At 57.2% G+C, this 27,904-nt stretch overlaps 8 protein-coding genes across 8 annotated transcripts; 4 read left to right on the top strand and 4 right to left on the bottom strand.

Annotated features, from left to right (window-relative positions):
• Positions 1–124: 124 nt before the first annotated feature.
• On the top strand, positions 125–3,205 carry BOI2 (polar growth protein; the record flags this gene model as incomplete). The annotated part of the gene is made up of 3 exons (XM_028641855.1): positions 125–191; positions 294–437; positions 495–3,205. The coding sequence occupies 3 exons, from the start codon at positions 125–127 to the stop codon at positions 3,203–3,205; spliced, it is 2,922 nt and encodes a 973-aa protein (XP_028494240.1).
• Positions 3,206–3,822: 617 nt separating this feature from the next.
• Positions 3,823–4,795, bottom strand: D7B24_007749 (uncharacterized protein; the record flags this gene model as incomplete). The annotated part of the gene is made up of 2 exons (XM_028641854.1): positions 3,823–4,626; positions 4,679–4,795. The coding sequence occupies 2 exons, from the start codon at positions 4,793–4,795 to the stop codon at positions 3,823–3,825; spliced, it is 921 nt and encodes a 306-aa protein (XP_028494239.1).
• A 468-nt stretch (positions 4,796–5,263) lies between these two features.
• On the top strand, positions 5,264–6,415 carry RPL5 (60S ribosomal protein L5; the record flags this gene model as incomplete). Its single annotated transcript, XM_028641853.1, has 3 exons — positions 5,264–5,266; positions 5,447–5,484; positions 5,557–6,415. 3 exons carry the CDS (start codon positions 5,264–5,266, stop codon positions 6,413–6,415), a joined length of 900 nt encoding a protein of 299 aa, XP_028494238.1.
• A 2,345-nt stretch (positions 6,416–8,760) lies between these two features.
• D7B24_007747 (uncharacterized protein) lies at positions 8,761–12,535 on the top strand (the record flags this gene model as incomplete). Its single annotated transcript, XM_028641852.1, has 3 exons — positions 8,761–8,815; positions 8,923–11,071; positions 11,119–12,535. The coding sequence occupies 3 exons, from the start codon at positions 8,761–8,763 to the stop codon at positions 12,533–12,535; spliced, it is 3,621 nt and encodes a 1,206-aa protein (XP_028494237.1).
• Positions 12,536–13,407: 872 nt separating this feature from the next.
• D7B24_007746 (uncharacterized protein) lies at positions 13,408–16,061 on the bottom strand (the record flags this gene model as incomplete). Its single annotated transcript, XM_028641851.1, has 4 exons — positions 13,408–14,926; positions 14,981–15,771; positions 15,850–15,904; positions 15,970–16,061. 4 exons carry the CDS (start codon positions 16,059–16,061, stop codon positions 13,408–13,410), a joined length of 2,457 nt encoding a protein of 818 aa, XP_028494236.1.
• A 2,201-nt stretch (positions 16,062–18,262) lies between these two features.
• On the bottom strand, positions 18,263–20,000 carry D7B24_007745 (uncharacterized protein; the record flags this gene model as incomplete). The annotated part of the gene is made up of 3 exons (XM_028641850.1): positions 18,263–19,521; positions 19,579–19,681; positions 19,755–20,000. 3 exons carry the CDS (start codon positions 19,998–20,000, stop codon positions 18,263–18,265), a joined length of 1,608 nt encoding a protein of 535 aa, XP_028494235.1.
• Positions 20,001–21,742: 1,742 nt separating this feature from the next.
• D7B24_007744 (uncharacterized protein) lies at positions 21,743–22,366 on the top strand (the record flags this gene model as incomplete). The annotated part of the gene is made up of 2 exons (XM_028641849.1): positions 21,743–21,766; positions 22,040–22,366. 2 exons carry the CDS (start codon positions 21,743–21,745, stop codon positions 22,364–22,366), a joined length of 351 nt encoding a protein of 116 aa, XP_028494234.1.
• Positions 22,367–23,551: 1,185 nt separating this feature from the next.
• D7B24_007743 (uncharacterized protein) lies at positions 23,552–27,312 on the bottom strand (the record flags this gene model as incomplete). Its single annotated transcript, XM_028641848.1, has 5 exons — positions 23,552–23,758; positions 23,819–24,570; positions 24,625–26,863; positions 26,932–26,976; positions 27,067–27,312. 5 exons carry the CDS (start codon positions 27,310–27,312, stop codon positions 23,552–23,554), a joined length of 3,489 nt encoding a protein of 1,162 aa, XP_028494233.1.
• Between the last annotated feature and the right edge of the window lie 592 nt (positions 27,313–27,904).

Below are 27,904 nucleotides of genomic sequence, written 5' to 3'. Positions count from 1 at the left end.
GCCCTCTATTGCGCACACCACCCGCTGGCTGTTCCCATAGTCCGAATGTGATTTCGTCGAGCCTCATTGTCTTTCACCAGCGCCTCCAGCTCCTGTCAAGCTGCGACTGCCGTCGCGGGACGTGATGGCTGCGAGACCACCAAACGAGGGTCATCCCAAGCCAGATGCTGGCGACACCCTTCTTGTCATTCGTAAGTCCGGTTGACGATGTCGATCCTCCGTGCTTTCTCCGCGGTGATCTACCGTTGTCGTATCCTCGCACCCCTGCCTGGATTGCTTCTAATTTTCTGTAGATGACTTCCTTGCGAGAAGCTCTGACGAGCTAAGTCTTGTCAAAGGTGACCGTGTCGAGCTGATCGAAAGGGACGATGAATTTGGTGACGGCTGGTTTCTGGGCAAACACCTTGCGAACGGCAACAGCGGGCTCTTCCCCGAAGGTATGCAAGACCACCTTGGCTCCAAATCCGCCCCTCGACTAACCCTACGCCTTCTAGTGTACACACGACCTGCACCGAAAATCCAACATGCGAATGCCCCTTTGAACCATGTACCCATCGCCAAAGCGATCGAATCGCCGGCTGAGCCATCGCAAAATATAGGGAGTTCTAACACACTTGACCCTGCCCAAAGCGTGTCCGTTCCGTCCACACCACCTGTTGCGTCTCCTTCGAGTACAGATGCTGCGACTCCCGTAACGCTTCCCCTGAATGCAGCCAAAAAAGACGACGTCCCAAGCCAGCCTCAGCCATCAATCTCCGGACCCAGTTTTGGCTCGCTCAGCAGTCTCGAGGCCGGCCCGGACAGCCACGTTCTCCATGAGACATTGAATGTCATTGACGAACACATAACCGATTTACGATCTCCGCCAAGCTCAAGTGGTCTTCGTGCCGCCACCAACGATTCGGGCAGCGAATACAGCACCCAACTCGATCATCGGCTCTCCTACATCCAGGGTGAAGAGACAGATGAAGAAGAAGAGGGGGCTCACTCAAGGCTCGAAGTGGAGGCATGGTCGCCTGACCAAGTCGCGGAGCACCTTTTCACGGCAGGTGTCGAAAAGCATCACTGTGAAGTGTTTCGCGATCAGGAGATTACTGGCGACGTTCTTTTGGGCATGGACCAGAGTTCTCTTTTCATCAAAGCATTCGACCTGGGGTCTGTAGGACGGCGGCTTAAGACATGGCAGAAGATCAAAGCACTGCAGGACGAATGCAATGGGCAGGGCATTGCCACTAAAAGGACGACGCAGACGTACGGCAGCGATGCTGGCTCGGATGGTAGACGGACCCGAAGTAGGACAAGCACTATGACCAACTCCATGCACAGATTACCACCGGGCGACGACAGGACCATGTCGATACAAACGAGACGCCTATCCATCACACAAACACCACGGATGGAAGCAGCCGGGCTCGTTTCGCCCATCTCCTCGACGGTGCTAGGAGATAGCCCCCCCCGACCATCTCACATCAAACGACCATCTGCCGCATCTGTTAGAGACTTACATCACTCGCGACGCCACTCTTCCACCGATTATCTTGGGACCGGCACAACCCCCGCGGCCAACATGATAAGCCCGAAATTGGAAACAAGCGGAACATTCCCTCAAGTCGATACTACTACCACACACAAGAAGCAACCCTCATTTGACAGGAACTGGTCACTCGGGAATGCCTTTTCATCGCCACGCCCTCTCTCTTCTGCCGGATTACAGGACGCCATGCATCAGTCTGGACTTAGTGTGCAGGAAACGGCACCTGACCTGGATCGCGGATATTTCAGTGGGAATGAAGTGGATGGCCGGCGGCGTAATGTGCTGAGGAAACGCGACAGCGGTGCTCATTCGAAGAAGAACAGCTACGCTGACGAGCAGCGTGTGCGAAGTGCAACAGCGATATCAAGACACTCGCGGTATGGGAGCATTGATGCTCCTCGCGAAGGTGCACCATCTGCAGCTGCACAAAAGTACTACGGTCTCCAATCAGGCCCTCATAAGCGTGCCACGTCTACCAGCACAACTCGATCTATCCCACGCGTACCCTCGATCCGGGAAGCACCGTCACCCGTTGTCACCAAGCTTGATAGCGCGTCCAGAGACTTGCCTCTCGTTTCGGGGTCGCCTGCCAATAGGCAAAACGTAAACTCTGACTGGTTGGCGTCGCTTGTCAACAAGCCCACAGTCAAGATTGGCGGCTTGAGAGCGACTTCGGACATCTCATCTGGAGAGCGCGTACGAATCACGTCACCCGTCGATACCACTGTCAAGGATTCGCCTCTGCCTTCTCCTGCACCAACGGGGTCCAGCACGCCGTCCGCAGGGCCGAGCTTCGACCTGGAGTCGCCTGGGAATGGGAAAATGAGCCCTAGCACCACGACAACAGCCGCTAGTAAATCCAGCCGCAGGAAGGGAAAGAAGGAAACAAGCGCCTATCAACGAGGACTGCAGAAGATTGGACCGAAAGAGGCCATGAAAGACGCAGACTACAGCGGGTGGATGAAAAAGAAGAGCTCGAATCTGATGACGACCTGGAAGCCTCGACTTTTTGTCCTGAAAGGAAGACGTCTGGCCTACTTCTATTCAGAAGATGACCAGCAAGAGAAGGGCTTGATCGATATCTCTTTCCACCGTGTGCTGCCAGCAGACAATGAGAAGCTGACAGGTCTTCACGCGACCCTGACTGGGGCGGGATCTGCCGCAGCACCTGCCGCCAGCACTCTCGCGCAACCAGAGGTCGCCCTGGACAAGGGAGACGACTCGATGTTTATTTTCAAGCTCGTACCCCCGCGCACAGGACTGACCCGCGCGGTCAATTTCACCAAGCCCACAGTCCACTATTTTGCAGTCCCTAATCTGCAGCAGGGACGACTATGGATGGCAGCTCTCGTCAAGGCTACCATCGACCGGGACGATACTCAACCTATAACCACGACATATCAGCAGAAGACCATATCACTTGCGAAAGCAAGGGCCATGCGTCACCGACCACCTGCACTAATGAACCTGGACGAGACACCCGAGGAGGACAAGAAGAACGTGGGAGGCTCCAACAAGGACGCAAATCTCCTTGGTATTCATTTCGGCGAGACGGACAGTGGTGTGTCCGGCTTGGAGAAGCCGGGCCCACAAAAGGTAGAAAGTGCCAACGCGCAGAAGCTCTTCTTTGATGCTGAAAGCAGTGCCACTCCTCCGCCTCAGAGCGCATAGAGGCGCCTACGGGGTTTACGGCCACTGCGAAAGAATGCTGGCAAGACCCCGGCAACGTGATGGGGGCTTGGCTTGGTCAAATTCGTCAGTGCGTCATGGTTGATATTTCGATTTCTGGAGACACAATTAATGAAGAGGTGGTTCGAGCGCGAAACCCATTTAACACTGCAGCTGACAGTTTAAGTGTTATAATCATTGGGAAGAGATACTCGTCATCGATCCAGACATTCGCCGAATCAAGGCCACCCATCCCAGTCTGGCCCCTTGTCGGATTCAGGAGCCCTGGGGCGTTGGCCTTAAGATCTGGTCTGCGATGGCGTCGATGATGCCCTTGGAGCAGGGGGTAAGGGGGCAGGGAGCTCTAAGACGCGATACGCCACCGACCAGCGTGTACATGGTTTGCTTGTTCATGAGTACAATGACGGCTGGTTCTAGCTAGACATATCTACTATCCTGGTAGATCACCTATATGATGCGGACAATTTCAGTTCGAAATGTTCTTTACGCCCGGCAGGCTTCACTTACGACGGTGACAATTCATGACGATGCTGAGCATGCCCCTTTGGATGCAACGCCCTAGAAGACCAAATGCTGACAGCTTAGGAGAGGACTCCTCATCAAAGCTTGGCCTTCTTTCCATTCACTCGAGGCTTGACCGGAATCTTGGGGTGGCCACCATCCAGTGTCAGGCCCGTGATCTTCTCCAGCTCTTCGACGGCTTCGTAAGCCCGCCCCAGATGGACCTTGATCGTCCTAAAGCCTTTTTGCTTTCCACCTTTCAGGTTCTCGCCGATGTCGTCAAGAAACAAGACGTCGCCCGCAGTGACGCCGTCGGCCCATCCGCACCTTCGTCCCCTCTCCGTATCAGCATTCTTGGCGACAAACTGGCTAACCGTATCGAGAGCAAGCTGGTATGCTTTGGGGTCCGGCTTCCGCAGTCCCACGTGCGCCGAGGAAACAAAGACGTCAAACAAACCACGGACGGGGTCGTCAAGGAAGTCTTCTTTCCAGAGAGGGTGCCCGCGCGGGAAAATAACCGTATTACTCAGTGCCGCGAGTACATAACGCCCGCTCTCCTTAAGTTTCTTCAAGGCAGGGAACATCCAGGGGTCTGGTGGAATGGAGTTGACCATCATCTCGTGGAACAGCTTCTCCCCATCGATAGATGGTACCGGGGGGGTTTCCCTAGGCAAACTAGGGTCCTTGGCCTGTTGCTCCCGGTAGAACTGCTCCCACCTAGTAGGATCACTCAGATCTTGATTGAAGCCCCTGAAGAATGCGTCGTCCATGGGGATGGATCCCGTTTCCAGCCGGTGCCAGAATCCGTTTGGCTTCGTCTTAGAGATGGAGTTGTTGACCCATCCTGGCGGAATGCCGAGGCCCAGCTCGAAGTCCAGGATTGACTGAAAGGGAGAAACAACCTGCCGACTATGAGACCTCACGACAATGACAGAAAGGCAGCCATCGACTTACACACACGCCGCCAATATCAAACAGAATAACTTTGGGTTGCTTAGAGTCCACCATGTCGGCGACGACGTCGAGAATAGAATCAACCTGGATTGGATCAAGCTGGTCGAGGGACTGCATCAGGTTCAGCGAGGACGACTATTTCAGCGACACAAAACACCCAGCGAAGGAGGACACTGTGAGGCATTGGCGCCGGCGACCGAGTCCCGCGAACCTCGGCACAGCTCCCCGCAGAGATCGGATGGGGGCCTGGGGTACCGCGACGGGTGGATATCCGTATCCTTGACGATTGCCCCCTTTACATAAGCACACATACACGTGACTCGTGGCCAACCTGGCAAGCCTGGTCTCTCGTCCCCCACCAGGCTTCCCGCCCTCGCCTGGGTCCCTGACGCCAGCCCACTTTGAGACTTATGGCGGGGCTGATAGGGCACGGCGACTTCAGAAATTCACCAGTGCCCACAGAATTTGGATCGGCTCTCTTTCAGGAATTCGAGATCGCGAACTTTTTTCGACCTTCACCTCCTCAACCCACCCATCACCTACTGACCTGTTTGCTGAGCACCTGCCAGCCAACCTACAGTCAAAATGGTAAGTTGAATACCACAGCGACTTGATGTCGTTGCCTATCCCAGGCCACGACACAAACAAAAGTCCATTGTCCTCAGTACCCGGCAGAAATGCCTTGATAGAGAGTCTTTGCAAGATGCTTCGGATCGAGGGTACAATCTGAAGCGCAAATTGCTGACTCGGGGGTTCTCTTTTGCGCAGACGTTCCACAAGCTGGTGAAGAACAACGCGTACTACAGGTAAGCACACACCTTTGGGGACCCGAATCATCCCAATTCCTCGTCGTAGGTCAATGCTAACTTGTAGTCCAGTCGCTTCCAGACCAAGTACAAGCGTAGGCAGCAGGGCAAGACCGACTACTACGCTCGCAAGCGCCTCATCACCCAGGCCAAGAACAAGTACAATGCGCCCAAGTACCGCATGGTCGTCCGCTTCACCAACAAGGACATCATCTGCCAGATCGTCACCTCTGAGATCTCTGGCGACAAGGTCTTCAGCGCCGCTTACGCCCACGAGCTCCCCGCTTTCGGCATCAAGCACGGTCTGACCAACTGGTCCGCCGCTTACGCCACCGGTCTCCTCCTCGCCCGCCGCACTCTTAGCAAGCTCGGCCTCGACAAGGAGTTCACCGGTGTTGAGGAGGCTGATGGCGAGTTCACCCTCACTGAGGCCGCCGAGACCGACGATGGCGAGCGCCGTCCCTTCAAGGCCTTCCTCGACGTCGGCCTTGCCCGCACCTCCACCGGTGCCCGTGTCTTCGGCGCCATGAAGGGTGCCTCCGACGGTGGCATTCTCATCCCCCACAACGAGAAGCGTTTCCCCGGTTACGACATGGAGTCCAAGGAGCTGGACGCTGAGACCCTCAAGCGTTACATCTTCGGTGGCCACGTTGCCGAGTACATGGAGACCCTCGCCGATGACGATGAGGAGCGCTACAAGTCCCAGTTCCAGCAGTACGTCGATGACGACGTCGAGGCTGACGGCGTTGAGGACATGTACACCGAGGCCCACGCCGCCATCCGTGAGGACCCCTGGAAGAAGGTCGAGGGCTCCAAGAAGACTAAGGAGGAGTGGAAGGCCGAGTCCCTCAAGTACAAGACTGCCCGCCTCACCAAGGAGGAGAAGGAGCAGCGCGTGCGCGAGAGGATCGTCGCCCTCCGCGACGAGTAAGCTTCTGGCACTTGGTTTGCTGGGTGCATGGCGGTGGTACGGGGCAGTGGCCCGCTTGTCCTAGTGTAGGACTGGCAGGGCGGCTGCAAAAAGCAATGACGTCTCGACATGATACGGGTCGTACTGGAGTTATAAGGATTCCTGGCAGGTTCATAGTCAAAAGGACGTTGCGACAAATGATTGATGATTCCCCCTTTCAAGCACCTGTGCCCCAGTTGTAGCTGGCCGTGAGTGTCGTGTGACGAAGTGAGAGCGTACATCGACAAGATGAATCAAACAAATCCGTATCTTCAGGCGACGGTGTAACTATCCGCCACAAGGACACGGGCGTCTTGGTCGGGCTCGGTGGTGGACCCTTCGGTAATCACGTCAGCGTGTGCAGATAGGATTGCGAGACTCTGAGGCCGACAGACTTCGGTTTCGGCAGGCACACAAAGGCGTTGTTTCCGCCGAAGAGAATGGGTAGCTTAGAGTCATTTGTGTAAGCTGATAGGAACCCTGACGGAGTCTGATTGTTCGGGGGGGGAGGGGGGGGGGGGCATCATGGTGGGAAAGGTGCTGAACAGCGCTTTCATCCTGCCCAGGGCTATTGGATACATTTTTCCATCGGCATCTGGAATCTTGCTTGCCCTCCCCCGCGGCATCCCCTTGAGCAACCCGCACGGCAGTCAAGGTCGGGGAATTTTTTCTCGCTCGGAGGCGCCCTGGCACGGTGACACATAGGGTTTGCAAGGTGGTATTCGCATGGTCGGCTGGCCAAGGCTCAAGAGGGACGAATTGCCGACAGGCCGAATCTTCGGACAAGTTCGGTTGTCAATTGACTGTGATCGGCGAACGCGGCGATTGGTATATTTCAATACTGAGTATCACGCAGGTTGGGGGGGACGGGGGGGGGGGGGGTGGTATTCGAGTTCTGTCGTCATGGTGTGGTCGGAAATTCCGTCAGGCCTTGGGCGTGGAAAATCCTCCCCACAGAGGGACGCGACCAGACATGCACACCACTGGCATCCATGATGGAGCGGAGCGCCGGGTGGGCACTCTGACGTTGGTGAGCGGGCAAGCAGTATAGTAGCTACCCGCCTGGGTACCTAGGTTGAGGGAGTCAGGTAGACACCTCAGTAAGCAATCGGCATCTTTGAGGGCTCCAGCGACCGAGGCCATCGGCGATGGACCTGTTTTGGGGCAATCCATTCTAAGGCGCAGCCAGGGCAGTGGATGTGAGTGCTGTGCGGTGCGGGCTTACAGGGGCTGTGCACTGAGCACAAGGCAAGGTAAAAGGCGAGGGTAACGAAGTAGTGGGCGACGCGCTGAGGCCTGACTGACGTGGTGGGGGCATTGCTGCGTCAGTGGCCACCCGGATCCCCGGTGGTGCTGCTGAGACTTGGCTGGCCAGACTGTTGGCTAGTTCGGCTTCTTCAGGGCACTGTCATCCCACCGTTTGCGGGGAGGACCAGGGACGTGGGCGAGCGTCAAGAGCTAAGAAGTTGTTCCCGGTAAAGTATTGCGCGCGCGTGCGTAAGGATGAGGGTGTGATTCTGCCGTCGAACACCATCATGTCGGTATTGATGATGGGCAAGAAGGTTTGGTGAATTGCCGTTTGTGCTCTCGCTTACTCGTTTTTCCCTCTCTTCCCTCTCGTCTTGGGCAGCCGATTGCATGGTTTGTGACGGACGCATGCCACGATTGTGCGCCCCATTAGCTCTACCGAAGCACGTCCACACGTCCCTACCTAGGTACCTAGGTACCTAGTAGAGGCACCTACCTGGTAAGGGTACATTAGCCTTACCCACCTTGCGTTAGCAAGTAGCTTCCCCACCTCTCTGCCGAACCAGCATCACGTATTGCCTCATTACTTGTCACTCCTAGCCACCCACTAGACCCTGCGTGACCTGGGGCCGGCCAGTTCCAGAGGTGCTTACAATTACATTGAGGGGAGCTTTCACTACCTATCTACCTACGTACCTACCTTACCTGTTCGTGCTTCCCGCCTCGCCCGCAGTCGCCGCCGCCGCCGACGCCGCCGCATCCAGCCAGCTCAACCTGCCCGCCCGCCCGCCAGCCCAGTCCTCGAATAACCTTTTGCCATCCACCACTTGGGAATCTATCTGCCTCAACTTTCTACCAACGACCACTCTGCTGCCTTTCTCTGCCCGTCGGATTCCCCACTACACTGCGAACCATGGACAACTGAACTTGCAACTCACCCGACGTCGCCAACATCCTCGACCTCAGTCCCCCTCCAGGCTCTTGCGACTTTCGGGCTTGTCTCCTCTACAGCCAGCGCTGCTGCTTCGCCCCCCCTCACCGTCGGGCGTGCTGTGCCAGGGTCTCCGCAACCCCCCAAGATGGAGCATGTTCACGGCGTCGACGTCAGCTGGATGACCCACGGCTCTCCAAAAGGTGACTCCCACCTCTCTTGCGGCCTCCTCGTATCTCACACATCTTCGGGGGACGACTGTCATCTTCTATTGGGTCAATTTACTAAATGCGCGATTCATCAATTCCAGACAAAGGTGCAAAAAACACCACGACCCGTCCGCTCACACAGCAACAGTCTCGGGAAACCCCACGATCCTCTCCAGCGTCCGTGGGCTCTGACGCGCCGTCACCGACGTCACCCACTTCTCCCGCCGCTGCCACCAGCGGCAGTAGCACCAACGGCAACACTGTCACTGAGAATGGCGCCTTGCCAAAGCCCATCCCCACGACTCGACCTGGGGTGAGGAGAACCGAATCGAGCGAGAAGCCTGGCCCCAACGGCACACCCCCGCATCGCAGGAACTCGTGGTTCTCTAGCATATCCTCCAAATTCTCCTCGTCCCCGAATCCAAGCACCACGGCCCCCAGTAGCAGTCCGACCGCCCAGCCGCCTCAGACCACGCCGCCCAAGGACACCACACCAGCCCCGCCCAAGGCGGTACCCAGCAGAAATGCCGTCCTTCAGCACGCGACCAAGCCCGATGGCGACCTGCCCTACACACCAGCTCCTCCCAGTCGCGGCCAGTCTAGTTTCCTTGGTGTCTTCCGTCGTCTGTCTTCTTCCGGCGGCGCTCTCCACAATAGCCAGAGGGGCAACCATGGGCTGGTCGAAAGAAAGATTCTCAACGTCGACCGAAACCGGGAGCGCTGTGCTATTGCTGCGCTTCACCAGGCCAAGCTCCGGAGGGTCGCTTTCAGTGTTGACGTCGAGATTGCACCCATGCCCAAATACACTGACGCGGAAAATGGTGTCAAGTCGACGGTCCCCGCCGACAAATCCACGAAGCGAAAGCTAACGGAAAAGGGCGAGGGCGAGGCGCTGAAGAACCCAAAAACGATCGAGGAACAGAAGGAGCAAGAAGGCGTCGTCAAGGCTACTGGAGAACAGCTGCCGAAGGAGCCTGAAAGGGAAGGCAGTGAAGTAGGTCAGCAGCAACAGAAACAGGATGTCGCCGCCAATACCCCTACGCTCGCCGACAAGGAGCGTGAGGCCAGGAAAAAAGAGAAGAAGAAGAAGAGCGAGGAGGAGCGCAAGGCTCGCAAGGAGAAGAAACGAAAGCTGGCCGAGGCAAACGGAACTGTTCCCATGGAAATCCATCTCGATGATAGTGATTCCTCCGGCGAAATCTCCCCAGCGGCCCCTCCTCCTGTCGAGGCGCCCAAAACAACGGCGTACCCGACCACGAACCCCGTCAGGATATACAGGCGATGCTGCCAACTTCGGGAGACGCCGATCCTAAAGAGGATTACCGAACAGCTCAATGAACCCGCCAATCTATCCTCCGACGTTGGTGTGGTGGAGAAACTGGACTTGACTGGGTACTGGATGCAGCTGCCTGACCTAATCACTCTTGGCGACTACCTCGCCGTGGTCCCCGTCAAGGAAGTCATTCTCGAAAACTGCGGGCTCTCAGATGAGGGCTTACGGGTTATTCTCGCTGGACTACTCGCTGCCAGGCGGCCAGAGAGCAGGAGACGAAAACAGGTTACTCACCCTGAAGGTCTCACTCGACAAGGTGGCGTTGTTGAACGGTTGGTACTGAAGAACAACAAGCTGGGCGTCGATGGTTGGAAGCATACCTGTCTGTTCATCTATCTTTGCCGGACGCTGAGGCACCTCGATTTGTCGATGGTCCCTCTGCCACGACCCGTGTCGCCCAAGACCCATCCTGGGCATCGGCCTCTTCACTTGCCTCATCTTCACCACCAATCTGAAGAGATCACGCTGGCTTCCTTGTTCTCTAAGGCTGTGGGACAACGCCTCGCAGGCTCAAACTTGGAGCTGCTACACATCGGAGGCATCGAACCGACATCAGAGGAACTCGGTACCATTATCGATGGCGTTATTGAGTGTGGCGTGAAGCGATTGGGCCTTGCTCATAATAACATCGACGACAAGGGCTTGGAACATGTTGCGAGGTGGGTCACCAGCGGCAACTGTGTAGGCCTTGACCTTGGCGGCAACGACCTGCGGGAGAACCTCGAAGTGTTTGCCAATGCCATCTCATCAGACTCTCCACTTTGGGGCCTTAGTCTGGCAGAATGCAATCTGCGCGCGGGGACTTTGTGCAAGATCCTGCCCAAGCTCGTTCCTCTGGGCAATTTCCGCTTCATCGACCTTTCACACAATCGGGACTTGTGTAGAACGGAGCCGAGTGCCATCAGCCTACTTCGAAAGTAAGTCATGTTGTGCCTTGAACCCTTCGTTTAGCTAATATGATAAGGTACCTCCCGAAGCTCGAAAACCTCAGGCGGATTCATTTAGCAGACGTGGCGATGTCATCTGAGCAGGCCATTGCACTAGCTGAGATCCTACCCGAAGTGCAGAATCTCGCTCACATCAGCTTCCTCGAGAACCCTGATCTCGTTAACTTGGCCGACGCCCAAACCGAGGAGTCTCAAGAAGAAGCATGCGCCCTCTATGCATCTCTCCTAGCTGCCACCCGAGTCTCGAACACAATGGTCTGTGTCGACATTGACGTCCCCAGCGAGCGGTCGGGCGAGATCGTTAAGGCGATGGCTAAGCAGGTCGTGGCGTATTGCTTGCGTAACTTGCAGCGCTTCCCCATTGCGGAAATCAGCTCTGCCGTTCAAGCCCTCTCGGACGGTCAGGATGCACCGGCTGGACAGGAACCGCCATATCCCGATGTCCTGGCCCACCTTGTCGGTCACGACGTGCTCAACCAAGACGAAGTTGCGTCCGATGACGAGTCTGCTCCTGATGACGACTACGTTATTGGTGGTACAGGCGTGGTGAAGGCTCTGACCTGTTGCCTCAAGAACAGGGGCGACGAATCGAGGAGGCAGTCTGGGGAGTTCATCAGAGAGGTTGAGGGCGGTATCACGCTACCCGCCATTCCCCAGCCGAGGCTGCCTCACGGCAAGGCCAAGGTCATGTCAAAGCACCTACTCGCGAGTGCCCGGAAGATCAGGGTGCGCCTGCAGCCAGCCATTGCGCGGGCCAAGAACAACGCGAGCGACGAGGAGAATTACCGCAAGCTGATGTTCCTGGATACAACGCTGGCCAATATTATCAAGCGGTTCGAGGACGAATTTCCGGACACACGCGTCGACGAGTCGACCGAACAGACAGTGGCCGACGCGGCGTCGGCCAAGTCCGATCAGCTCGGCACGTCGTTATCGTCCGAGCTCGACCCAGAGCAAATCGCCATCCCGTCGGATCCTGAGGACGACCTCGACCTCCAAGTGCGGCCCAGCGTGTCGCGCAGCAATTCAATCATGTCGCACACGTCCCGCGCGCTTGCCGATGAGGAGGGTCGCATACTCCGCGCGGGCCACAAATTCCGCTCCGGCATCATCAAGCCCGAGCATTACGGCCTCCTCAACAGCCCAGACGAGCTCAGCTTTGAGCCAAAGCATGAGGCGTCCATGCTGGACATGGTCGAGGAGCTCGATGACCCCGAGCTCAGCCGCAAGGCCAAGGAAAAGGGCATCATTCGCCTCTTCCGGGAGGACAGGGTGGAGATCTCCGAAGCCCTTCGCCGCGTGGACCCAGAGTACTGGGAGCGTTTCGTCGAGAGCCAGGAGAAGGCGAGGGGGAATGTGCAGGTGTCCTCGGTGACGAACGGGGGCGCCAAGCCCGCGCAGGGGGACGAGAGCGCCGTCGTTGACGATGCTTGATGCCTCGCGCCTCCTCGGTTTTCTCTCGCGTTCTCCGTTTTTATTTCTATCTTCATTCATTTTTGGTATCATGGCACGAGCTGTACGAGCGGGGTTGCGATGGCGTACGGGGTTTCTTGCGTTCCTTATTCATCTGAGTTTTGAAGAGAAAGACATGAGAAGAGTCCTTGTTTGGAGTTTGCCGCATCCCAACGGCGTTTGGTGTCCTCTTCAAGGGAGGGGGATGAGAGTGCCAATCAGTCGTTACTGCATGTATAACATGATGACATGCAACTTGAAGCGTGGGCGCTGCGTTCGGAACCAGCCACGTTCTACTGTCGTGATGAAGCATGAGAATATGCTCACCTAGCAGCCTGGAGTGTCATTGTCCTGGGACCGCGCAAGGATCACCTGCTTGCTCATGCATGCTGCTTCAGTCAGCGAGTATCATGCCCACATGCCCCATACATGCTGCGTACATTCTGAAGCAACTCGACGGGCGTGCTTGCCAAGAGAAAGCCAAAACGGGCAATGATCGAGTGGGCTTTGCAGCAGACAACATGGTCGTTCGTCTCTTGACTAAATCATACATTATGAGTATCATCAACGCGCGTCGGGTATAGCAAGAATCCCAGAACCAGAACAAAACTCCAGAGGCATTATCCGTCCTCTTTCCCCGCCGAGGTATCATCCAGCCCTCCCTTCCATGTTTCCGGCCGTCTCTGTTTTGTACTGTCCACCCAACCTGTCCCCATCTAACCCTATGTCCAACTGTGTGAAAAAGAAAATGAGAAGAATGAGATAGTAACAGAAGAGGAGAAAAGGGGAAACGAAAGAAAGAATACAAGAGAAGAGAAGAGGAGAAGAACAATGATCCATGAAGAAAAAGGCAATCAAGCGTATCCCTTCTCCAGATCAACCCTCCAAACACCGATAGACGAGAATCCCGTCGTCCCGAAATCCCCGTCGCCCCTGCCCTCGCGGATGACGCCCCATCCAAGCATGCCGGCCGCGGCATCCCGGTCCGACGCAAGTCGCCTGCACCGCGCCGCCAGCACGGCCGAGCAGCTCCCAGCCCGCAGGACAAGCGGGTTGCCCATCGGGTTGCCGTCTACCCCCGTTGTGGAGCTACTGTCCGCGCGCCGCAGGCCGAGGAGCAGCACGAGAGCGGCGACAACGAGGAGAAGGGCCAGTACAATGGCGAGGGATGTCGTGTCAGGTGCCAAGATCAAGCGGTCTGGGGTGAGGTTCGAAGCACCACTTGTGGTAGGGCGGAAGGAGAGGACGACGGGGTGGAGGGACAAGGAGAGGAAGAGGGAGAGGGACACCCAGAGTGCCAGGAGCAGCCAGGAGATGGGGCGGGGCAGACTGAGGTATAGAGATGAAGTCTGGGCACCGACAGGGTGACGAGAGGAGACGCGCAGGGGCAGAGACGCGCCCGGCACAGCGTAGAGAGAAAGCTCATTCGAGAGGTAATACATCGACAGCAGCGCGTTGGTCGACAAGTACGTGCACGCAAGCAGGAGCTGGGGCAGTGATGAAAGGATGGTGAGAGCAGCGTGTCCGGTGTTTGGGTTGACGAGAAAGTGAGAGGCCTTCGCATCTGGAAACAGACCAGAAATGGGATTGGCGAAACCATCGCCGGACTGCAGTGCAATGCCCAATAGAGCGCTAACGAACGCAACCAGCGCTGCCCAGATCACGGCCCAGATGGTCCAGCGCCGGAGGCTTACGGAACGAGCCCAGATGTGGTTTGTGGGAATGTAGTATTGCGCCTGGTGGATTATGGATGCCCAGCGCCCCTGCTGGACGTCGGCTTTGGTTAACAAGCAGGCCCCCCGAACTGTCTTGTCCTCAAGGGTTAGGAAGGAGCCCAAGGCGTCGCCGAGAGTCACGAGAGGAGAGAAAAATTGAATGGCCAGAATCGCGACTGAAGCGGCAATGATGACAAAGACTGGCAAGATGATGGCGCCAAGGACAGCGTTGTTCGTGTCAATAGCGCAGACAGTCGCTGTCACGTCTACTGGTCTAGCCAGGCAAGACGTTATCTTGTCGGCACCAAACGTGACGCTCGCCGAGTTCCGGGCGTTGACGAGGTCCGTCAAGGGCGATGAAGGTGACGCGGTTTGCAACAGGGAGCTCTTCTGTGAGTCGTTGTCGGCGACGAGCAGCACTGCGCTGAAGTCTGTCTGGTACAGGCCGCTGAATTGCTCGAGGCAGTCTGCGACGTTGAGGCGTGTGAGGCGGCCATTCGACGCCAAGTCTTGGAGAGCCTGAATTTCCACCCACTGCAGGCCCGCAGCGTTGCTGTCCGCGGCATCGCTGAAGGTGGCGCCGTTTGAGAAGGACTCGGTGACGATGAGAATATTATGTGCGGATACAAATTTTGTGGTGAAGATTACTGCATTATATCTGGCAAGCAATGAGTGGGTGGCGCAGAAACAAGCCGATGATGTTGCAACTCACATTACTTGGGTGGAGATGGCTGCCACGAGGAGGATGGCAGCCAAGGCGGCGCGTCGTTTTGAAATGAACTTGAAGTTCCTCAAAGACGGGATGCCAATGTCGAGCCACTTCTGCCCAGCATGAGCGAGCTCGACTTCAACGCGAGTGGGGCTGCTCAGCACTTGAAAGGTGTAGTTGGCGCCAAATAGAAGGGCTACAATGAAGAAGTTGATGGCGACGTGCAAGCCAAAGTTGAGGTGTTGAGCTGCATCGCAGGATCCTTCAAAGATGCGGCTCTTCCCGCCGTTCGCCATAGCCATCGTAATGACGAAGAAGATGATCGTCGTGAGAAGGATGACACCAGCGATGGCAACGTGGACAGCGATGCCGCCCCTCCAGCCGTCTAAGGAGGCCCAAAAGCCGCGTGCTGACCGTACGCTCCAGCCTCCTCCGGGGCCCAGCATCTGCTCAACGTCATCATGCGAAGCAACGGAGTCTAGCCGGCTCACAGTCGAGCCATTGTCGAAGAAGCCATCAGGGCCGAAGCGCTGTTTCAAGGCGGCTGCAACATCCTCAGGGTCGGGCGTGTTCTGCTTTTCTCTCTTGCGCGCCAGGGTCTCGGGCGTCTCGCCGCGCAAGTAGTTGATGATGTAGTCCGGTACGAAATCCAGAAGAGTGGCGGTTGATTCTCGTTTCGCGTGCTGCCACGTCGCGCGCCGGGCCCGATTGGATGTCAAGGGTCGCTGTGACGAAGGCGAACCAAGGCTGGTTTCTTCTGCATCTTCGGGCACTCCTCCATGCATAAAAGGCCACTGAATGGTCTGTCTGTTTGTCGCCCTTGTGGCACTGGTGCCTGGCCGGCTGAGGCTGCTCTGTCGCCGCCTGCTCACGTTACTAGTGGTCGGCCTGCTGATTGTGCTGGTCTGTGGCCTGCTACCACTGCTGCTGTTACATGTGTTAGTATGAGGCGGGTGGGGAGATGTTGACTTGGCTCGGGACAAGAGGCTAACCTTGTCAGAGGGCTAACATGTTCCAGGGCAGCGGGCGACTGGTCCCTTGGGCTCACATCGCCCTCGTCTTGCGACACTTTGGCAGGCTCCATTTCGAATTACTCCAGATTGAATGGCAGGCGAGAGCAGGACGGCATGAATGGGTTGTTGCGAAGGAGTGAATATCTCGTTGATGGAACCAAACGAGAGGGTTGCAACAACCACACGGAGAAGATGAGACTCGCCGGTTTCAACTGATACACAGAACGAAAGAAAGAGAACGGAACATGGAAAGGATAAGGCTCGCTGTACGAACGAGAGGCAGGGGTCTTGTATGCCCACGAGGGGCGGCCGGAACGCGTCTGAAAATAGCCATGGTCCTTTCATCCTGTGGTGGATGCGGCGCAAAAAAACGTCCCCTTAATGGACGGGATATTGCATGGCCAGGGCAGATCATGGAGATGGGGTCTACTGGGGCTTGGCCGTGGCACTTGGGGGAGCATAGTGCCGGGGTGCTAAGCCATGATGCAATGCGTCAGGGATCTTGGCGTCGTCGGGAGGACAGTACCGAGCTCTTGAAGGAAGGGGGCTGGCCCGACAGCGACCTAAGAGTTTGCGGCTATACAGACTCAGTGATGGCAAAGATGGGATGGCGTTGAGATCGGGAGGCACGGGCTATCTCATACTTCAGACGAGCAAAGGGGCCTAGATGGTCCTTGCAAAGCCCACGGGCCTCGGAAGTGGTGTCGCTTTCGAGATGGATCAGGCCAGCTAGCAAGGCCAGGCGGAGAGGCGCGGTCACAAAGAAAAGGGGTTGCTAGAGTGGGCTATTTCTTCTTCTTCGCTTCTTAGGGCGTGATTGACCCGCATAGGGACGTTCCCCCATAAAGTTGCAGATTGCCGCAGGGAAAAAGAAAGTCGGTGGTGATCACGGTGGCCGGCAGTCCCCTGCTTCGGACTTCGAGCAGGATTCGAATCGCAGGCATCGCAACACGGGCTGGTTTCATGAGACGCTACTGAGCCCCAGCTGTGGGTTTTTGATGTCAGATTCCTGAACTGAATGCTCGGCGATAGACCCTCGCGGTGATCCTCCGTCCGTCTTGGTCTGGGCCGAAGACCCAAGGCCACGGGACGACGGCTGCATCACGTATGGATCGACCGTAACATCGTGGTGGGTGATGATCTGTTTGTAGGGACACTGGACATGCGTGCCACAGGGGCACCTGGGCAGAGGACAGTCTCAACCGAGGACAGGGACAAAGGCGAGGCAAGCAAGGGAGCCAGCTAGCTGATGAGGGTCGGATGGAACCGCAACAAGCAAGGTCAGAAGTATCATGCGCAGGCGTCGGCGCCCGGATGGGTGACGAACTGGAGATCATTCATGCGCTGACTCGGAAAGAGCCCTCGTTCTTTTCTTCTGAGCCTCGAGGGGGGCTGCTTCGTGGGCTGTTAGCTGCAGGTCGAGGTGTGCGGGCTGTGGGCTGTGGGCAGTGAGCAGTGAGTTGTGGGCTCTCGCGCCATGTGGTGCCCGGAATGGCCGTCGAGTTCATGCAACGACCCGCGTGGAGGGGGTGTCGAAGGGGCTCGAGGGACCTGAATGGTGGTCAGGGGGTCGCGATGCGGCTCGTGGTCGGTCCACGGCGTTTCATGCTGCACGCCCGGGACAGGGCACCGCTGCAAACCGCCGGAAGAGAGGTCATTTTGGACGGTGTGTGTTCCATGAACCAAGATGGGCCATCGCGATCTTGCATGCGTTGCCGCGAAGTCGAAATGGAAGGTGGCCCAGCATAATGGCTCATCGAGTGCTGGTGATGTTGAAGGAAGTAGTGCCATGTGCCGGCAATGGTCCGCCATCGCATGGGCAGATCACCAAGAAAGCGCCCTTACTGCTCCATATTGTACAGGGCAGGAGAACCAGGGTGGTGCCTGCTGCACCCTGTGGGTGGGTCACGTGCGGAGACCGATGCCTCTACCACGGCAGCAACGACCACGGCAGCAGAGACCATGTCAGCAGTGGGAACATCCATGTCCACGTGACATGGTAGTAGACATCCGCGCCAGATGGCTTCGCGGCGTCTTGGGCCCTTGAGGGAGATCTAGCGTCTCGGAGATTTTCTGGGAGATTTCGAGCTCCGAGCACACACCATGACCAAGGTGGATGATGCGAGACTACCGATGTCCGAGCATCCTGGTAGACAAGCATTCACTGACGGCGAGCTCAAGGCAAGATGACACACTTCTTGGAACATCAAGCAGCAGCTGGTGGCACTCTACCTACCACATATGGGATACCTCATGGGGGATGCCCTATACCTCACAGGGGATAGATGAATTGCTTGTTCTGCAGGTCCGTCAAGTCCAGCACAGCCAGGTTGACCTTGGTGCGGACCACCTCGCCCTCCTCGCCCACCGTCTCGACAAAGCCCTCGCGCTCGTCGTCGCTGAGGCCCGCAATGTACGCAAGGCGCTCGGCGTTCCGCCGCGCCAAGATGAACCGGATGATCCACAAGATGATCGGCGTGCCCACCCAGCTGACCGAGATCATGGACGCCCAGGCGCCGTAGAACCGCGGCCCATTGCCGGCCACCCAGATCTGTGGCGACACGAGGTTGCCGACGCTGTAGCCGAGCATGAACATGACGTTGCGCGTCAGCTTCTTCGTGTACCCAGCCGCCGTCGACGTCGTCCACCCGAGCGCGATGATGTACGTGACGCCGTACGTCGACGCCGCGAGGATGAGGCACCCCAGGAGCCCAATCTTCTGCTCCCAGTCCACCGTCACCATGGCCACGCCGCCCGCCACCGCCGGCATGCACCACACGGTCCCGTGTAGCGCCAGGTTGCGCGGCCACCGCCGCAGCGCAAACGTCGCCACAACGCAGCACGCCACGCCGAACCCCCCGCCGGCCGCCGCCACGAGCGTTGACCCCAGCGGGCTGACGCCGATCGACGTCGTGATGAGGTTCTTCTGCCCGTAGTTGAGATTGTTCGAGAACATGAGCGTGAACGACTGCAGTGCGAAAAGCCACGACACGGGGTCCCGTAGCGTCTCGACAAATTGCTCTCGCTTGAACCGCTTCTGTTCGATCGAGCTCTGCTGTGCCGCGTGCACCCGCCGGATCACCTGCACCTTCTCTTCGAGCGTCAACCATCGCGCCTCGGCCGGGTTGCCCGGGTAGTCGATCCACACCCACACGGCGAGGAGGAGTGTGAGACCGCCCGTGACGATGTGGAGGAGCTTCCACGGGAGCACCGGCCCCGTCGCCCACAGCAGGCCGTACGAGATGAAGCCCGTGACCATGGGCGCCGCTTGACAGGTGATCCACAGAACGGGCTGTAGGAAGGACTGCTCGTGTCGATTGAAGAACATGCCAATTGTGATCTCCATAGCCGGCACAATGACGGCCTCGGCCGCTCCGAGCGCGAGCCGCATGACAATAAGGCCGGCATAGCGCGTGGCCACACAGTGCAGGAAGATAATGACAGACCAGCAGAAGACGGTGGTTGCAACATACTTGCCAAACGGCAGCCGCTGCATCAGGTAGTGACCCGGCCACTGAAATACCAGGTATCCTAACTCGTCAGTTAGCCAAGGCGTGTGTGCTTATGAAGACAATCTTCTCCCCGTACCGACATAGAACATGGTGTTCAGATTGTTGTACTCAGTTTGACGGATGCCTGTCTCTTCAAAGAGACCCAAAATGGCCGCATAGCCGAGCGTTGACTTGTCCACCTGGACGATGGCTCGTCAGCAAGCTGCCAGTTGTAATATCGGGACGTAGTCAAAGGAGTTGTCGTGACCTCACAAAAAGCATAATGTTGATAGCAGACAGGAGAAGCATGACACGGAGGTACAGCTTCCTGCGAAGCTTCTTCTCCGCCTCGGGCGTCAGGGGTCCGAACTTATCGCCATGTTCTTCGAGGAGCCGCAGAGTGACATCGGCATTTCGTTCTTCGACTGATTTTCCTTTTTGAGGGTGCGTCTCGGCCGTCTCTTTGGGCAGTTTAGTCCCTCTTGCCACCTCGGACTGCACACCCTTGCCGCTAGCCATAGCGACGGAAATATGAAAACGAGCGAAGGTCAATCAGCGACACCGGGATGTACAATCTCAAGCAGCTATTCGCAAGAGAAGCACGAGGCCAGGTCTCGCCGGAGCAACATGATATGTAGCTCCTGGGGGGTTTTATACACCGGCTGGCCGGCCTGCAAAAGGTGATTGACACGACTTCGCAGGTCGTTGTGGAGTCTGAACATGACGATTCGTCTCCATGAGCCACGAATACTGTGCTGCCCGGCCTCTTCGTATGGCACGTCGAACCACCCAACGGTCTCTACGCGGTGCATCTCCGCTATCACGCAATACTCTGCAGCGATAAGCACTACTCTTGGTCCGTGAAGATCGGGGCGTCCCGGTGCCTTCGAAGGATCCATTGGACCGGGAAGGCACTACACGGTTGGAACGAGGACTTTGCCATGGGCACCAAAGTGTTTCTGACAACTGCGGTGCGTTTGGTGGCATGTGAATCAATAGCTCGCAAGAGGCACTCGCTTCTTGGGAGTACGCAGCCTACGCGAGAGGGAGTGTATCTGGCTTCAGCGGTCATGGCAGATGACGACAGCGATTGTGTAAGTGGTAAAACGTGGGCTGCGATGTGACGCCGAGGGTATGCCGTATGATTCGTTTTCACATGGCCATAATGTCACGACAGAGGCGCACGCGAAGCGCGAAGGAGCTGCCTGCACAGGATGTACTGTAGAGGAGGCCAAGGCATGGGCCAGGAGTGGAAACTGCTGGTCGTCGGGTAGCACCCGACAGCGGCGCGAGTCAGGGGTCGAAGCAGAGCTTCGCTAACCTGACGCCGGATGTCGCCCAACACCTTGGGTGATCAGTGAATCTTGCGAGCCAACAGGGCCGCCTGGCACTGGAGGTAGACAGAGATGCTGCCGAGTCTTGTAAGCACCAGAGCGCTGCACTGCTGTTCGTGTCGCATGGGTTGGCTCCTCTGTTGTTCTTCGTTCTGTCGGCCAGCTCCGCTGCAGATCGACATCCGTGGGAACCAGAGCAAGAAGAAGCATTCCCGCTGGCCCTTGGAACGAGTACCTGACAAGAATGATGGCGACCGTGAGTCAGCCCTGTGACGTCAATCAGCCAGACAGGCACCTTGCTGAGGCGGCAAGGTGCCTGTCTGAGGCGGCAAAGCGAAGCAGGGAGACGGGGATCGGCTCGACCTGTTTCGAGTCGATGGGTGGATTGGTGATCAACAGCGAGGGCCCAGTCAGCGCCAGACGATGAGGAGGTCAGTACCTAGATTTAGGGAGATGCCCTAGCTGCCTGCTTTACTACCTAGGTAGGTACCTTACCTTGGGAAAGGTAGGTCCCAGTAGGTAGCTGCTGCCTCGGCCGCGGGGGACAGGGGCCATCAGTCACTGGACACGCCCTGCTGATCAAGCTGTGGCTGGTGCGAGAGACACGCCAGCTGCCTGCTGCTCGAGCGGTTCGTGCCCTATTCCACCCTGATATCTAAAAGGAAGTACATAAAAGAAAACGGCAAGGGGCCCCACGAAGGACACGTCGTGCAAGCCAGACGCTGAAGATGGTGTGAGAATGCATCCACCCGGAAGCACAGCTTCCAGGCCGACCGCTGAGCAAAAGGGCAGCGAGAGGGCCTCGCACGTTGGTGGTGCGATTCAGCACAGCCACAGAAAGCAAATGGCACGGTCGCTCCCGCATGGTCATCCCTATGCCGTGAGGCTTATTGGTCATCAGCCCTGGAAGCGGGGTGCGACCCCACCATGCTCGAGGCTGCCTTCTGGACCGTACGGTTTCCATCCCTTTTGACGCCATCCAGGTGGGTGCGCAACTCCCCTCCCCCCAAACAGCCGGTGGCCCTGTTCTGGCATGCTTTAAAGGACACCCAGGCTGCTGTCCTTGTTTCGATTTCTTGTTTCCGTTTCTCGATCTCGGTCTTCCATTCTCGATCTTCCATTCACTCGATACCCTCCCGTCTAGCATAAATACCGTTGCTCCCAGAGAACAAAACCCGTCGTCGAACCCCACCCACCACGCTCTACCTGCCACTTACACGCCAGAGCGCCCACCTACCCACACGACCAACATCCAACTTCCACAACAGCACAATAGCTACACAACAACGCCACGCCCGCTTTCCAGACATCACAACAGCCAGCATGTCGCCCTCCTACACCATGTCCTCCCACCTCTGCAAGCAGATTGCCTCCTCCTGGCGCCAAACCCGCCACGGCTCCCCCGACCCGACCTCCCCCACCCTCCAACCCGCCGCTGCCTACTTCCCCTCGCCCTCGCGCGAGAAGCGCAGCATGGACAGCGACAGGAGCGACTCTCTCATCATGTCTCGCTCCTCGAGCGTCACCTCCTGGCGCAGCGCCGGCAAATGAGCAGTCTACGTTTGATCCTAAGGCCTTTTTCCCCGTCTTGCAAAACACCAAGGCGGGGCCACAGCACCTCCGACGGGAGGGCAGACGGGGCATTTCGTTTTTGAATCTTTGGCGTCTGACGGCTGTATTTTTCATGTTTCCAAATCGTATGCAACACAACGGCGTTGGCGTATCATGGCAGGGGTGTCACAAGCACAGGGATCGATGGAATCGAGGGACTCAGGGAACGCAGGCGCTCAGGATATGTATGCATTTTTTATATTCTTGTTCCCCATTACCTCTCTCATCCCTCAAATACGATACGACCAGAATGGGCTCCACGAAAAGGGGGCGAAAGACATTTTGGTTCTCCCCACACCATCAACACACATGGCGCCTGACCACCCGACAACCCTGCGGCGGAGCGGCGGTTGAAGCTTGTCGCGCCGAGAGGACACAGTACCAAGGCGGGCAGGCCGCGAGGACAGCTCGGCAGGTGCTGTGCTCTCTCTCCCCCTTTGACCTAGGCTACACGTTGCTCCGAACCAAACTCGGGGGCACAGCATCGGGCCATATCATCACGAATTCAATTAATTACTCCTACTGCAGTTGCTCCATTTCGCTGCCCTCCGTCATGTCATCTCCACAGCCGTGAGCCATATCTCCGTACAGTGTGCCGGATAGTCGGGCGTTTCGATGGCGTGCGATGGCGCAACTCCGTCTCAACGCAGCCCCGTGTGGGGCCGCACATCATCTCCCCGCCGCATCACACCATGAGGGCCTTGCAGGATGGCCACATGCTTACTCAATCGTCTGTCCAACAAACGCGGTGATGCATCGTCAGTGTATTTTGTTGACTCGTTTTTTCGCGCTCGAAATCCAGTCGGCCGTTCGGCCTCCTTCCCTCATGTGTTATTCGCTTCGCTCCCTGTGGACTAGTTGAGAGCCACGCTCATTGCGTAGACAAAAAAACCAAGCAAGACAAATCCTTAGCTGGCCACTCTTGCCCCCAACGCCCCAGTCGAAACACGTTTGTCCTCTCTCGCTCTCTCTCTCTCTCTCTCTCTCTTTTCTTTATGTATCCCCGCCCCGTCTATGAACCGTTCCAAATCACCGTCACTGCCAACCGCGATACCGGGACCGTGAGATGTGGAGGAAGCGGGGGCACCAGCGCCGTGCCGTCCGTCGCCGGCCACACACACCGCTCTACATCGTGGACGCCGCAATCGTCTGCGCGTCCGGCCGTGCCGCCGGTGTCTCGTCTCCGCTCGATGATTCCTCGCCCACGCTGCCTTGGATGCGCCGCTTAGCCTCCTTCTTCTCGGCATCCGTGATGTCCTCATCATTCTTGCGCATATCAGGAGTCCACTGCGCCTCGTCGGGCGAGTGACCGATGGACATGCCCGCTCGAACCTGAAATATCGTGTTAGTTGGCGGTCCACAACTCGTTCGCTTCGGCTGGGAAGCACTTACCAAGGTCTCGAGCGCGCCAGCCGAGTTGTCCGTCAGATCATCGTCGAACCGCATCTTGCCCTCCTCAAACAGGAGTACAATGGTGCTGCCACCAAACTTGAAGTAACCGAGCTCTTCTGCGCGCTTGACCTCGTCGCCTTCATTGCGCGTGATCACCGTGCTGCCCACCATCATAGCTCCGACACAGATGACCATTACGCGGCCGTGCTTGGGACTGTCGATGGGGCAGACAACTCGCACATTCTCACCATACACGTCAAGGGCCGAACGAATGGCCATAGGGTTGACCGTGTAGTATTCGCCCGCAATCAGCTTTGGCTTGTCCAATCGTCCATCTACAGGGATGTGGAAGCGGTGGTAGTCCTGCGGCGCAAGACGGAAGATGCCCAGCGCGCCGTTTTCGTACCGCTTCGCATCCTCTGGATACGCGTCGCCAAGGAGTCTTTTGACGGAAAATTCGCGACCCTTGATCCAAACGGTAGTGGCGTGATCCACGCTGTTGAACACGACGCTGCGGCAGTCGGCTGGCGAGACAACGATACCAGGATGGTCCGGAGCAGAACATGGGCGGGCGCCGGGCTTGAGCGCTCGGTAGAAAAACTCGTTGAAATTCTTGAAGTCTTCAAGGGGCCGGAGGACCTCCGACATGTCCAGTCGATGGAACTGGATAAACTTGGGAATCTCCGCCTTGGATGCGGGGTCGTCGAATTTCTTGCCTTGCTTGACGCTCATGCTCTTCAGCATCTTCCGAACTGTTTACACATCAGCACATGATCGACGGTAGCTTCGAGGGGCGGGGCACGTACTTCTCTTGGTCTCCATGTTTCCAGACTTCAAACCCTTGTACAGGAGACGAATGCCCAGCCTCACGTACACGCTCATTTTCTCTTCATTAATCTGACCCGTGATCCGATCCTGCACAAGAATGTTGGCCGAATTGGCACCCAGCTTGTAGCCTCCGTACGAGATCTTGGTGAGGACCTTGGAGTACCACTTGCGTTGCGCCTGGCTTGAGGTAACGAACCCTCCCATCACCAAATTGTTGACTTGGCGCCAGTCCTGGCTGGCGCAAGTGGCAATGTGCGTGATGATATCAGTATCCTTGCGCTTGTGAAGTCGCGGCTGATGGCAGATGGGACACTCTCTGATCTCAACCACGTGTTCCTCGCCACTGCGGTCTTCAGCGAGGTCGTCCTGTGTAAAGATATCTCCTTCCTCGCCCGACTTGTTGAGTTCAGGGACGATGATGGTCGATTCGGAGGATAGGCCCGCGCTGCCCGGGTTCTGCGTCGGAACTTGCGGGTTGTTCTCCTTTCCCTCTGTTGTCGGTAGGTGAAGAAGGTTCTTACCCGCCTTGTCTGCATCGGCGAGGACCCCCTTGACCTTGTCTGCAAGGGAAATTTGTGGGCGGCTCTTAGCCTCCAGTTGGTCTTCCAAGCAGATGACAGCCTCATCCATGGTTAAATCATACACGTCCTCGCCGGATTCATCGTTGGCTTTGTGGGGGAACCGCTGGAAGAAGCTGTCAATTGTCGACTCGCGCAGAGTCGAGCCGAGAGTGTCCAGCATGGTCGTGAGCTCGACCTTGCTGATACGGCCGCTCTCATCCGTGTCGTACTGTCGCAACAGGGAGCGCCAGAACTGTTGTCGCAGAGCCGGGTACGTCACGAATTTAGCGCGGACGAACAGCGTCGGGCTGTGCTTGGCCTCCCATTTGTCAGCCTCTTTCATCTTGAGGGGCAACTGAAAATCCAAAAAGTGGATGTCGTAGCTTTCGATATCGGCCGTGTCTGCGCCGGCGCCGGCGATGGCCTGCTCAGGGCTCAAGAACTCGGGGTTCAGAGATTGGGCCGGAGCAGGCGGTGGTGAAGGGGTCCCCAGCTGAGAGATGCCCGAAGCGGCACTAGCTTGCTTGGAGAGAGAGGGCCGGACCATTCTACTAAGGCTCTGAGAAGAAGAGGTTCGCGACACGCCGAGCTTGCGGAACCGAGAGCGATGTTGAGCAACCGGCGTGTGTTCTGTGGGTTCCCGCAACTGGTAGAGGCCTGTACTAGGATCGGCCTTGGGGGCGTTGTCGATCAGTTCTTTGATGGAGAGGTTGCAATCGGCTACAAAGTCGTTGGAGGAGTACTTGTCGTGGTCAATGACGGTGAAGTTGAATGAATACGCCTGTTCGTGTCCTTGAACCTGAAACACCATCTTCTCGTTGAAGACCGGGTTCAGGTTGTGGCGCACTCGTTTCGTCCGGTACGTCTTCTTGCCCAGGGAAGCCACAACGAACGGGTCCATGTCAAAGGTCGTTCGAGTGGCGCTTGGCTGCGGGGGAAGATCGGTAATGTTTAGGATCTCGAGGTAGATGACTCCGACCACATCGCTGCCGCTGTTGTTGAACTCGAACTGATTGCCACCCTTTCTCCTCCGTCTTCGGAGACCCTTGATACGTAGACGACGTTTCCTCTTCTCAATGACCTCTGGCTTGGTGGAGTCTTCTTCATCGTCGGACAGGCTAGAGTCGCCATCATCGTCATCGTCGTCTTCCTCGTCATCGGGCGTTAGGTCAGTCGGGTCAATCGGCGCTGGCCGAGCGCCCTCTGGCTCGCCTAGGGGGCCACGCGACGCTGTGAGAGAGGGCGTCATGAGTGGTGTCTGGTTGCGGGAGCCCACAGGAACTTGCTGGACAATGGCCGAGAACTTTTCGAAAATCTGTTCACGGCTAGCAGCGGTGTTCGTGCGGTCGAAGAGGGTGAATTGTAGGAAGACCTCGCCGGAGACGACGCTCGTCTTCTTGCCAGGGCGCTTGCTTCGGAGTGAATACCACTTGGGCTCCTGCTCTGTCTTGGTGGCGGTGAAGAGCTCCTCCAGAGGAACGTCAAACTCGCCCATGTAGTCTTTGCCGAACCTATCCTTGTCCCAGCAGATGACGTCGAGAATGAGAGAGTCGGGGGACGTGACGGGCATTTCTTCAATGACGTTCCATTCTGGGTTGAGAGTCTTTGGGATTTCGTGGGTTACCACTTTGGCTTCGCCAAGAGTGAGGACGAGGTACTGAGAAGAGGGCCATGTCAGTAGATGTTTGTCTGGGGTATGAAGTCAAATTCGGCCTCTGGACGTACGGGGTCTGATGTTCCATTGCGGTCTTTCGCAGCTAGATTGCGTGCCTAGAGAGCGAGAGCGAATGTTAGCAATTGAGGGCTACAGATTTTGTTGCTGCGAGGCCGGCGCTGGTTTGGAGCATTCAAGTGACGTACACGCAGAATGACGACCTTCAAGGTCAGGCCGGTGTCTTTATCTTTGGCGGAAAGATCGCTGCCCATCCTGGAGGGAGTGCGTGACTGGTACTTGCCAGTGCCGTTGTGGTTGTTGTTGTTGATGCTGGAAGTATTGGCCGTGTTGGAGACGGAGTTGCTGTTGCTGTTGGATCGCCTAGGACTGTTGCTGCGGCTGTTGTTGAGGGAGGAAGCGGACTTTAGACGTGTCGGGATAATGCGAACCATGTCGGGCGACGGGGGGAGGGGGAACCCCTACAATAAGGGCTCCCAGAGTCGACAGCAAACCAATGCCGTGAGGTAAACGGGTGGCTAAGCCCAGCACACCCAGCCTGCGGTGCTGCAGGCTACGAGGTGGATTGTGGGTGTGGGCTGTGAACGGGTGCGTGGGACGGGCGACTCGTAGGTTGCAGGCGAGGTAAACCGCGTATGGACCGAGACGGGGTTTGGGTGCCAGACGACTTGTCAATGCCAATGCAAAAGCATACGCAACAGACGTGTCACGCCGGACGGGCCGAGGCGGGGGGTGACGTAGGTGATCGGGGCCAGGCTTCGGGGGCAGTACCGCTACCGTATTCAGGGGGCGTGGGTTCTGTAAATTGTAGCGGTACAAGGCGCTGGGGGGGCGGATGTGCTGCGCCAAGACAGTGGAGGCTCGAGGATGGCGATGCGCGTACTCTGTAGGGAATGGTGCGGCTCAGCAGGTGAAATGGAGGGTTGGCATTGACGTTGCTCTTTCGGAACGTGTAAGGGATCGGCCAAGCTATGAGGTTCTGAGCTCGTTTGTAGGCAGATCGTCGGTAGAATCGAGGAGGGAGGA

This window comes from Verticillium nonalfalfae (genome assembly GCF_003724135.2).
Source record: "Verticillium nonalfalfae strain VnAa140/NRRL 66861 chromosome Unknown scaffold_64, whole genome shotgun sequence".
NCBI lineage: Eukaryota > Fungi > Ascomycota > Sordariomycetes > Glomerellales > Plectosphaerellaceae > Verticillium > Verticillium nonalfalfae.
Note: the sequence above shows the minus strand (reverse complement) of the source record. Positions and strands in the feature narration are given on the sequence as shown.